Source organism: Populus euphratica, unplaced genomic scaffold (assembly GCF_000495115.2).
Source record: "Populus euphratica unplaced genomic scaffold, PopEup_1.0 scaffold11.1, whole genome shotgun sequence".
In the NCBI taxonomy this organism is placed as follows: Eukaryota; Viridiplantae; Streptophyta; class Magnoliopsida; order Malpighiales; family Salicaceae; genus Populus; species Populus euphratica.
Window position 1 is genome coordinate 1,467,828 of NW_011499878.1, and position 11,475 is coordinate 1,479,302.

Below are 11,475 nucleotides of genomic sequence, written 5' to 3' on the forward strand. Positions count from 1 at the left end.
AATATATTAAAATATAAATAATTTTTCTAAATAGTTTTTTACTATTAAAATATATATAATTTTAAAAAATATATTTACATCATTTAAAAAATTATTTTTTTATTTAATTTTTTAATATAGTATTTTTCATTGGAGATGATATAACCATTACACCGAACATCTCTTGGTTCAAGTCAAATGCTAGAGATGGGATGGCACCCGTCTAATGTGACAGGGCTTTAAAATTTAGCGAAGCAGATCAAGGGCAAGTGGGCTTCGTCTGTATTTGGCCGAGGCTGTATTACCATATATTCCTTGTCTTTTCTGGGACGAAGGTCTAAGCATAGGAGGTTTTCCATGGTGACAATGGTCCTCTGTTACGGTGTGCATAGAATCCAAAGCGGAGCCCTTCCCGAACTTGTCACCTAGCCTAGTCGAATATCCAATTCCAAATCACTGTCGATAGCCTCCAATTTGAAGGTTTTGTTTTTGAGAATGGTCGGCATGGATGCATATAAACTGTGAGCGTGAATTTCCATTCTCAACAGATTGCTAGGAAAAGTATCGAGTGGAAGGAGAAGCCTAGATCGATCACCAGTGTGTGACCCCTGATTAATGATTATATGTCACTTCATTTTCATGCTGTCAATTCTCAACCCTTTTCTGTATCCAGTTCTATTTTCATGTCCGATGAAGCAACTCTAAATTGCCATGACTAAAATCACAGAATAACATGAATGTGAGTTTCCTACATCCATGAAGAAAAAATCTCCTGAAAAGTACATAGCAAGCATGCCATGAAGATCTGATCTTATAGAGAAAAACACTAGCTAGTTTATTTTAGTTGAATTTTAACTAAAATCACAGAATAACATGAATGTGAATTTCCTACATCCATGAAGCAAAAATCTCCTGAAGATCTGATCTTATAGAGAAAAACACTAGCTAGTTTATTTTAGTTGAATTTTAACTACTTATATCAAATATATATATATATATATATAAAAAATATATCATACTTTATTATCAAATAAACACAAAAAAAAGCGTTTAAAATTGCGATGGATATTGTTTTTTAAAAAAATTATTTTTGATATCATCATAATAAAATAATATATATATATATATATCAATAAAAAATATATTATACCCTATTACCAAATAAACACCAAAAAAAAGTGTAAAAAAGTGCGGTGAATGTTATTTTTCAAAATATTTTTTTAAAAAATTATTTTTGACATTATTATAACAAAAAAAATTAAAAAATACTATCAAATATAATTTGAATTTTTTTTTTTAAATTTTAACTAAACCAACTTCATTTAAAAAATTATTTTTGACATTATTATAACAAAAAAAATTAAAAAATACTATCAAATATAATTTGAAGATTTCTTTTTTTAATTTTAACTAAAACCAACTTCAATCTCAATTTTGTAGGCATCTTTGCAAAATTGCAAGGCAATTACGACGGGCTTGCGTGTTTGTATAGAGAAAGAATGAAATTGGGCTTCAACGTGTATGTTACCAATACCATGCACAGGGGAGTGGGGAGTTTTTATTCTATACATAGTGGTATCTTTGGACTGGATTAAGTTTATTCGTCCCAATCCGCGGGGCTGCGTTGATCACCTGGAACATAAAACAATGTTTATGTGAATGGAGATCAGGAAATTAAAGCGTTCATTAATTAATTATTACCTGCTACCACTTTCTTGATTTCTTGGAATTTATCCCGTGATTTGAAAGCTAATGAACGGTTGGCAAATATTAGTTAATCAATAACATAATTTGAATCAAATTTATCTTACATTAAGAGAGGAAAAACGAAACCCGGTATTTTATTTCCAAACATTTGCCATTACAATTCAATGTTCATCACAAATAATTCAAGAAAAAAAATTACAAACTAAAGAAAAATAAAGGAAACGACATATCCCTCGTATCTGGTAAGAAAGTACACCTCCGCATCTTTTTTTTTTTGGAATTCCAATGGTTATTAATTCTTGATACATGCAGAGAAGGCGTGGATTTTAGTAATGGGCTGATTAGATTCAAGGACACTTGCGTCTGCCTCCACGAGTAGTCAAGGTGGCATAGCAAGGGCAGGTATCCAGGTTGCCGGAAGTGCCTTGAGGGACACATTTGCATCGGGCACAGCATGACCCGCAAGCCCTCTTGCAAAGACGAGGCCTAGAGGACAACGAACACCTACCATGGCAAGCGCCACCACAGTCTGCGTAGATAACAAAATTAAGGCGCATTAATCAAGTAAATGAATAGTAAACAATATTTTAATTTAATCTTGATAAACTAAGCAATTAAATAGGTGAATAGGGTTCTTTTATTTACGTACCGATACTGTTTCCAGGAAGATAGCTTGCAGCTTGATTTGAGTTCACCTGCATCAGTCAAATGCAGTGTCGTTTTCTATCTTTTTAATACTGAAAGATTGAGCGCAGAAAAGAGAAAGAAAAGAACTCGACAACACTCAAATCTGAAAGGAGCACATACTCTTGAAGAATTAAGACTTTACCTTCTGATCAGCTTCGGCAAGATGGAGCACAAGAAGAGATAAGAGCAGGGAAGCAATCAAAAGCTTTGAAATAGCCATTGATAAAGCTTAATTAGACCCTTGCAGATTGGATGTTTAGTTATGTTTCGAACTCTGTTCACTTGAATGCGTGGAACAGGAGAAAGGGTGCCACTATTTATAGCCACTCTGCAAGGATAAAAACAGAGAGTGGGTGCAAGCAAGGACGGGACATCCTGCTGGCATGCATATACGAAACTGAAGTAGGCCTACCACTCTAATTATACTATTGTCACTTGGTAGGATTTGGGCAGAATATAATCCGGAGCAGGTTTTTTTTTATTTTTTATACTATTGTCACTTGGTAGGATTTGGGAAGAATATAATCCAGAGCAGGTTTTTTTTTTATATAATACATGATGTTTTTAGAAATATTTTTTAGCATATAAAAACAATTGAAAAATACAAAAAAAAATAATTTATTATTTTTTCAGATTAAATACATTTTTAAAACTCAATATAAAATTAGAAACAAATTTTCTCGAATTCAAAGGAAAAAGAAACGCAGCCCCATTCACTTACATTTATTTTTTATATATTAGAGAATTACGTTCTCAACATTTCACTTCCTGCTCTTCCATATAAACAATCAGCACTCTTTTTTTTATCGTAGAAAAAATGGCTTGTGAAAATCAAAGAGTGAAAAAATGGCCAAGGTGGACTCGTTTGGACTCTAAACTAGCCATTAAGCTTTGTTTTGTGACTTCGTAGATGATGCGAAGACAAAAGACTTTAAGCTGTAATGTTTCCATCTATCAATACAACTGCACCAATTATTGCAGTGCACTGAATCTTTTCAATAGTTTATCTGCAGACACAACAGCATAGATGATATTTTAAAACTCAATTATGTTAGGTTTGAAAGCAAGCTATTTCCGTATAATTTATGCTTGGCATTCTGTCAAATCTTAGATATGTTGGATTATTTCTCTATTTTTAACTATTTTGAACATGAGTTTTAAGAAAAAATAACATGTATATACATCAAAACTCTTTGTTGACTAACCTCAAAATCAAGAAAAGGACTTCGTTCCCACCATGATTAAAGAGAAATACTGTGTACATACCATAATAAGAACATCTATGCAAGAGCAAGCAGGACACTGCTCGCGGCTCATCTTGCTAAGATTTTCCTCTACCTATGTGCATAACTTCACACTACTGCTCTTCAATATCATCCTAGGCATCAACGTTATGAAATTATTTACTTATCCAAGATGATCCAAATGTCAAATTTGCTTGTTGTATCAAATTCCAAGTAACCATTCTGTACTCTATCAAATTCTATGCAAGTCCATCTCACCACACACAATGAAGCGGCTGAGACTTGCATGCACATCGAGTACTGAGTCTATCATGAAGCACATAGGTGCATAGACATGATAAAATTTGAAGTTCTACGACCTAATCTTGATTCCTTTGCGTCCATGCTCTGTTTTGGGGCATCATAGCTGGCCTCCAACTAATCGATTGATACCTTTTTTTTTATTGGAAGCAATTCGATATACCTATTTTTTTGTATAAAAAAAAAAGAAGAAAGTCAGAAACCTAAATCGGATCAAGAAACAATCTGGGACTAAGGCATCGTTTATTAATGAGAGGCAAACGGATGAAGCAGAGATAATTTTCCGAGAGAAGCAAAAACTAGAATAATTTCTTAGAGAGAGGAAGACTTCAATTTTTTGTTTCATATAGGGCCACGCATATAAAATATGTACACAACCCTCTCGGAACCCATTTGCCTCCTATCTCTGGCAACATGCGGTGGCACCTTATCAAGAACATCAAAATGATTGCATCTAAAAACAAACAGGATCTAAGTTACGGTTGATCAAAAGTTGAAGGTAGTTTTTCACTAGTTAAACTATCTTCATTTCATGTTTCAACAGAGACACACATCCATAGAATTTCGGACTGCTTAATTTTTTTTTTTTAAAAGGAGAGATTACATACCGAAGACAAAGTACATTTAATGAAACTATATAATTATTGCAATTAAACAACCAGATTTTCAGCTTTTCATACTTCCTGCTGTATTTCTTTCCACTCTTTTTATTTACCAAAATCTAACATAAGTATGATTAAAATCATGAGATGCTCGGAAATTAGATGTGCTTCAAGGACACTTGCGTCTGCCGCCATGGGTAGTCAAGCTGGCGTAGCAGGGGCAAGCCTCATAGTTACCGGCTGTTCCTGGAGGAACACAGCTGCATCTTGAACAACAAGTCCCACATGCTCTATTGCACAGGCGTGGCCTCGATGATAACTGGCACCTTGCCTTGCAAGCGCTTCCACAATCTGAAAAACGAAACCAAATTAACATGCATGCATGATTAGGCACGAAGTCTTCTCCTTTCTCTCTCTCTTCATGTTATATCTATATATATGTGTGTGTGTGTGTGTAATCTTTAAATTATATCGTTTTAGATTTACTTGGATTAACCAAACTCAACCTATAATCCAAGTTGAGTGGTGAGTGAGGTAATGGGACAAATCAGGTATACTAACTTTAAAAATAAAAATTCAAAATTTTACCTGTTGGGACACTGTTGATATATTTTATTTATTGATCATATTTAATCATTTAATTTGATTAATTGGTTAAATTATGGGAAATAAAATTACCAATTTTTTTCGGGGGAGAACTCGCAGCAAGATTCGAGTTCACCTGCATCAAATATGAAACAACATGTTATTTAGATGAAACGATATTACAAGACTTTACATACGTGAGCAATGGGAAAAGAAAAGGACCTCATGAACATGAAAAAAAAGAAGAAAAAAGACAATTAAACACTACCGGATCATGACCAGCCTCGGCAAAATGGAGAGCAAGAAGAGAGAGGAGAAGTGAGGCAATCAGAAACTTGGTGGCCATAGCCATTGCCAAAGACTAATTAATTCAACAGAGCTCAATCTCTTTGTCTCAAATTGAAACCTTAAAACTTTGCGTGCAAATTAAACAGAAAGGGTCTCGGTATTTATAGAGACGTTTTGATGGCAATGACAAAAGAGGCCAAGGCGGGCAGGGATGATTGAATTACTCGAATTTTTTAAAGTAATTCGGTTGATTTTTTTAATAAAAAATGGAAAATTAGGGTAACTTTTCTAAATAAATTTCAAAAAACTGGGCAAGGGAAAATTTTGGGTACCCGGAATTACCACAAAATTCTTTATCTAGTTTTTTTTTCAATTATATATATATATATGAGTAAATTTCTTGAAGCATATTAAAAGGTCGTTGCGTAAAAAAGATTCAAATTATTTCAGTAAATTTGATTTTTAATTTTTTTTTCAAAATTCTTAGTATGGTTCATTGAGGACCATACTATTATTATTATAATACTAGGAGGAAGAGGGGAAAAAAATGAGAAGTGGTGTATGAGTACCATTGAGCTGTCAGGAAAGTATGGTCGAGAAGAGCCTTTGGAATCATCTAGAGTGAACGAGGGAAGGGTCCATAGAAATTTTGTAATTCCTTAGTGGATGCTCATGCTCTTTCTGTCAATAACCTCCCTCTACTAGTGTATAGTACTCTTCCCTTCTGCAATTATTATACGCGGAGATGTGACAGATCTTTCACCATCTAAAAAGCAATCAGAGCTTGGATGAAGATCGATGATGCGCAAAACGACTAAAACTATGGGCACTGGAAGGGAGGAGATAGCGTATTCAATTTGATTCTAGATGTCATACGTGACATGATTACTTGTTCCATGGAGAAAAATAGAAGCTACCATAATATATCATCGTGGCTTGTAAATTTCTGTTCTAAACAGTCCCCAGGACTCCTGGCTAAGGGGTGTTTGGAAGTGATGACCAGATTGAGGGGACATAGTTTTGGAACTAGGCACATAAAATGTGTGAATTATCACAATAAATCATAAAACAAATTGATAGAATAGCAAAATTTAAAAAATATTTGGCAAAAAAGCACAGTTTTATCTTATCATGTTTTCAATTGGGATATTCATGGATGTTTCAGTATTAAAATGTGTGAAATATCACGAAATTAATTGGTAAAGTTGTCCCGGTACAAAATGGACCAGCCGAGCTAATTTTCTCTTCTCTGAGGAGATCATGGATAGGCTTTAGTTCAACTCGCGCGATGCTTTTCTGGTGTATGATAAATGGGGAAACTACTGAGTTGATGAACGATAGCAAAGTTCCTGACAAGCTACGAGGCCAATCCTGGTCAAGCTCACTCGTTTTATGATCTAATAGGAAGTCTATTTATGAATTGGAAACGATGCTAGCACGGGCCGCTATCACCTATGTGCTTGAAAGCTTCACAAGAACCTCCACAGAGTGGCTCTGCCAGCTGTAGGAGATCACCCCACAGCTGTACTATGTGCGTGCACCTAATTCCAGAGCACAGGCACTGCAGTTAAACGTGTTTTTATTTTTATATATAATTTTATATGTTGAAATTAAAAATAATATAAATAAAAGTATTTCTATTTCTATATTTTTATAAAGGGACAAGGAGTGGATTTATCTTGAATCGATTCAATTTGATTCTAAATAGACTTAGTTTAATTTAAATCAATTTTTATAGGCATGTTAAAAAATAGTTCATATTTTAAACCAAACCATTAAAAAAATCTAATTTACTAGTTGAACCGATTAACCTAGTCTTATTCTAATTAATATGGATGAAAGTGCTTGATAATTTTTCTTATGAGAGTGATTATTTTTATATATAATTTTATATGTTGATATTAAAAATAATATAAATAAAAGTATTTTTATTTCTATATTTTTATAAAGAGACAAGGAGTGGATTTATTTTGAATACGATTCAATTTGATTCTTAATAGATTTAGTTTAATTAAAATCAATTTTTATAGACATGTTAAAACATAGTTCATATTTTAAACCAAACCATTAAAAAAATCTAATTTACTAGTTGAACCGATTAACCTAGTCTTATTCTAATTAATATGGATGAAAGTGCTTGATAATTTTTCTTATGAGAGTGAATTTGGCATGGGGATTAAAACACATTTGTGTTTTAAAATTATTTTTAAATAAATATGAATTTTTTTATTTTTTTACTTTAAATTAAATTTTATTGATTTTTTTAATATGTTAATATTAAAAATAATTTTTTAATATATTTTTAAATAAAAAATATTTAAAAAAATAATTATTATTACTAGTCTAAAATATTTTTGGATAATGTTTATTAATCATGAAAGACTCAACTTGTTAGGTAGCTCATTGATTGATTTAAAGGTGGGATGAAGGCTTGTGAGATCATGGTTCAAAGGCCTCCCACAAAAGTTAAAAAATCACCTCCTCGCACATCATCATCGACTGCCGATCGGACTCACAAGCACATTTTAACTAACACTTATGTCAAATCGATTGCGCTATCGTCCAAGGTTTATCCAAACCATACCTAGAAGGTATATAAACCCAAATTCCACGCAATAAAAAAAAAAAAAAAGCACCAGGGGCTAAAACCCTATCGTAATGTATCAATTGTTAATTTGATTCAAATTTCACCTGCATAAAGAAAGTAGAGTAAAACGAAATCCATAAAAACAAAAAATTCAGAAAATATATAATACAAACAATAAAAAAAATAAAGGAAAACTGAAGAAAACGACATCCCTCATAGCTATAGTACTCAAACTCCAAGGATTACTATTGATATATGTAGAGAATCACTATGTGCTTTTTACAAGGAGGTAAAGGCTGATTTCAAGGACACTTGCGTCTGCCACCATGAGTAGTCATGGTGGCATAGCAAGGGCAAGTATCTAGGTTGCCGGAAGTGCCTTTAGGGACACATTTGCATCGTGCACAGCATGTCCCGCAAGCCCTATTGCAAAGATGTGGCCTAGAGGATAAGGAACACCTGTATTTGCAAGCCCCGCCACAATCTGCACACAAAGCCAAATGAATTCCCATGAATTAAGTATTTAATTAAGAGGTGCTAGCAAATGTTTAAACAATAATTTAACTTGATACTGAGGAATTAAGATGTAAAATAACCATAGTGAATTCCATTACATGAACTTAGGAGTAGTTTTTTATGTATTAATTCGTTAATTAACATAAGCCACTTGACCAGCTGATGATGTTGTGGGCAGGTTCAAGAGTTTACGTACCGATGTTTTTCCCAGCAATAGAGCTTACACCTATACTTGCGTTCACCTGCATCATTCAAATGCCATGTTTTTTATGTATATTTTTAGTAATCGAAGGTTGAGCCTCAAAGAAAATAGAGAGGAAGAAATGAACTTGACAACCCTCAAATCCAAATTATAGGACATATATACGCTGTAAGACTCATGAATACTTTACCTCCTGGAGAACAAGAAGAGATACGACAAGCGAAGCGATCAAAAGCTTCGAAATAGCCATTGCTAAAGTATAGTCACCACTGGAGACTAGAGCTTTCAGTTTTGTTTCGAACTCCTTGTTTGACCGCATGAAATAGGAGAAAGGGCCGTGGCAGTATCTATAGCTAGAATTTGAGAATAAAAAACAGAGAGTAGGTGCATGCAAAGACAGGACATCCTGCTGGCATGCATACACGATACCGAGGGTTGGTTTACCGCGCTGATTATACAATGGTCCCTTGTAACTTGTTAGAAATCGATCGGGATGGATAATATTAGACTTACTGGAGCAGTTGTTTTGTAGTTTTTGTTTTTTGTTTTTTTTTTTAACGAAAGGTCCAAGGCCTCTCTATTTAATATATATTACCTATCATTTTAGAAAATAAAAAATAAGAATGGTTGCGATAGAAACATATTTAGTACAATAACTAATTAAAAGATAGTTTTAATGCGAGTTTATATACTTTCAAAACAATAAATATATATTTTTATTATCTCTGCATTTTTTTATTTTGAGATAGGCATTAGACGTTATCTAATAGGTTAGCTAGATGTGGATATATATACAACGAAATCTAATAATAATTCAATTAATTAATTAATTATAAAAATTACTTTATGTTCATGGCTTGCAAATGGTAAGGTGAGTATTTTTGGAATTTTCCAAATGCATAGTGGAAAGTTCTTCATTCTAAAGTTTAGATAGCATCCGATGGGTTTAGCACATGTTTTTGCCATATATATATATATATATATATAGTAGAAAGTTCTTCATTCTAAAGTTTAGATAACATCCTATTTTCCTATGGGTTTAGCACATGTTTTTGTGTGTGCGTCAGTGCGTGCGTGTGTATGTATCTTAACGAAGAAGAAGTACGCGTTCACTATTTTCTTCAAATTTTTTAATAGTCTGTAGCAGTTTGTTTTTACAGCCCAGTAGCGTTTCTTAAAAATTTTGAATATATTTTTAAAAATTATTTTTTTGTTTTTTAAAATATTTTGATGTATAATTGTTAAAAATAATTTTTAAAATAATAATATTTTAATATATTTTTAAATAATAAAATATTTTTAAAAACAATTATTATCATAATATTAAAAAACTAGCAGAAAGGAAATGGTTTGCAAAAAGTGATCGAACCCCGATTAATAGCACAGGAAGGACAGGCTGGACTCGACTGTTAATTAACCTTGTTGTGTGACTGGAATTTGACGCCAAGTCAACCAATTAACGTTGACAAAGGACTTGCAAGGGCACAAGTATTGCAGTGCACTGAATCATTTACATGCCTATATATGCAGACACGTCAGCATTCAAACTCTTTGCTCAATAAACTCTCCACGATCGAGTTTTGTTTGAGTTGTTTTTTTAAATTATTTTTAAAAAAAATATATTAAAAAAATATATTAAAAAGTTGTTTTTTTAAATTATTTTTAAAAAATATATATTAAAAAAATATATTAAAAAATTTAATTTAATTTTAATTTAAATATATTAAAAATATGAAAATAAAAGTAAATTTAAATTAATTTTTAAAAAAACTTTTGGTTAAACTCTATTGTAGTTATCATCCTAAAGGTTTAGCGTTGGGTTTGGGCTGTTAGGTAATTGTATTTGATTTTATTTTTAATATTAAAATAATTAATTTAATATATTTAAAGTTAGAAAAATTTAAAAAAATTAAAGTAAAAACTACAGTGTTACTGAATAGGTCTTAATTAGTCAAGTGACCCGAAATTTTTATTGAAAGTACAGAATTGGTTTAACAATTGGCTTTTAAAAACGTTTTTACCAAAAAGAGCTAAAGTGCTTTTAGACTTTTAGTAATAGAGGTAAAGATACTTTATTTCTTGCATGAAAAAAGAGTAATTATATTTTACAAGAAATATAGCAGCTGTGATGGGTTTTTTTCATTTGATTTTATTGGATTGATTTACATGTTAATTAAGATTAAATTACATTCCTCGGTATTAGCAAATTCTTCAAGAATTTTTAATTCAAGAAAAGAGAAAAAAAAATGAATCTTTTTTTCTTTTTCTTGATAATCTATATAATACACACACAGCTGGACCACGACGTCCACAAAAAGCGGGCCAAGTAAAAGCTTTGATGGGTTAATAAACACTGAGCCATGTCTAGAATAGCCAGAGGTAAAGAAAAGTTTTTTTAACACAAGTGGATCTCATGTAATTATTTTTTATTCAGTTTGATTTTCATAAAAAATAATAATAATTAAATTAAATTTTGTTTTTTAAAAAATATTAAAACGAGTTTAAACTGATTATTTTTTTATTTTAATTATTTTTTAATTTTTTAGATTCAGTTCAGTTCAATTTTTTTATTTTAAATTTGTAAAACTAAAACCAAACTGCACTAATCATTTTTTTTAAAAAAATTCTGATTAATTTTTTGTTATGAATTATTTTTATTCAGTTTTCTCAATTTAATTAATTTTTTTCCCACCCCTAGACCTCACAATGCCTACTTTAATTTGTGTTTGGTTGGTAATATAGTTTTTTTTATTTAAAAATATATTAAAATATTTTTTA

The 11,475-nt window shown here is 31.6% G+C and overlaps 3 protein-coding genes across 3 annotated transcripts; all 3 read right to left on the minus strand.

The window, feature by feature from the left end:
- Positions 1 to 1,802: 1,802 nt before the first annotated feature.
- On the minus strand, positions 1,803 to 2,668 carry LOC105128866 (gibberellin-regulated protein 1-like). Its single transcript, XM_011030710.1, has 3 exons — positions 2,516 to 2,668; positions 2,336 to 2,381; positions 1,803 to 2,215 (listed from the first exon to the last, which is right to left on the minus strand). The coding sequence occupies exons 1-3, from the start codon at positions 2,591 to 2,593 to the stop codon at positions 2,034 to 2,036; spliced, it is 306 nt and encodes a 101-aa protein (XP_011029012.1). The 5' UTR covers positions 2,594 to 2,668; the 3' UTR covers positions 1,803 to 2,033.
- Positions 2,669 to 4,407: 1,739 nt separating this feature from the next.
- Positions 4,408 to 5,534, minus strand: LOC105128865 (gibberellin-regulated protein 1-like). Its single transcript, XM_011030709.1, has 3 exons — positions 5,373 to 5,534; positions 5,198 to 5,240; positions 4,408 to 4,870 (listed from the first exon to the last, which is right to left on the minus strand). Exons 1-3 carry the CDS (start codon positions 5,454 to 5,456, stop codon positions 4,689 to 4,691), a joined length of 309 nt encoding a protein of 102 aa, XP_011029011.1. The 5' UTR covers positions 5,457 to 5,534; the 3' UTR covers positions 4,408 to 4,688.
- Positions 5,535 to 8,116: 2,582 nt separating this feature from the next.
- On the minus strand, positions 8,117 to 9,206 carry LOC105128863 (gibberellin-regulated protein 11-like). Its single transcript, XM_011030708.1, has 3 exons — positions 8,888 to 9,206; positions 8,692 to 8,737; positions 8,117 to 8,463 (listed from the first exon to the last, which is right to left on the minus strand). Exons 1-3 carry the CDS (start codon positions 9,014 to 9,016, stop codon positions 8,282 to 8,284), a joined length of 357 nt encoding a protein of 118 aa, XP_011029010.1. The 5' UTR covers positions 9,017 to 9,206; the 3' UTR covers positions 8,117 to 8,281.
- Positions 9,207 to 11,475: the final 2,269 nt, after the last annotated feature.

What these genes read in the sequence shown, in the direction of transcription:
- LOC105128866 (XM_011030710.1), bottom strand. Translation starts at nt 2,593, where the DNA reads ATGGCTATTTCAAAGCTTTTGATTGCTTCCCTGCTCTTATCTCTTCTT. An exon ending in TTGCCGAAGCTGATCAGAAG is followed by an intron (nt 2,382 to 2,515) that starts GTAAAGTCTTAA and finishes TGACTGATGCAG; the next exon opens with GTGAACTCAAATCAAGCTGC. An exon ending in TCTTCCTGGAAACAGTATCG is followed by an intron (nt 2,216 to 2,335) that starts GTACGTAAATAA and finishes TTATCTACGCAG; the next exon opens with ACTGTGGTGGCGCTTGCCAT.
- LOC105128865 (XM_011030709.1), bottom strand. Translation starts at nt 5,456, where the DNA reads ATGGCTATGGCCACCAAGTTTCTGATTGCCTCACTTCTCCTCTCTCTT. An exon ending in CCGAGGCTGGTCATGATCCG is followed by an intron (nt 5,241 to 5,372) that starts GTAGTGTTTAAT and finishes TATTTGATGCAG; the next exon opens with GTGAACTCGAATCTTGCTGC. An exon ending in TTCTCCCCCGAAAAAAATTG is followed by an intron (nt 4,871 to 5,197) that starts GTAATTTTATTT and finishes TTCGTTTTTCAG; the next exon opens with ATTGTGGAAGCGCTTGCAAG.
- LOC105128863 (XM_011030708.1), bottom strand. Translation starts at nt 9,016, where the DNA reads ATGCGGTCAAACAAGGAGTTCGAAACAAAACTGAAAGCTCTAGTCTCC. An exon ending in CTCTTCTTGTTCTCCAGGAG is followed by an intron (nt 8,738 to 8,887) that starts GTAAAGTATTCA and finishes TGAATGATGCAG; the next exon opens with GTGAACGCAAGTATAGGTGT. An exon ending in TATTGCTGGGAAAAACATCG is followed by an intron (nt 8,464 to 8,691) that starts GTACGTAAACTC and finishes CTTTGTGTGCAG; the next exon opens with ATTGTGGCGGGGCTTGCAAA.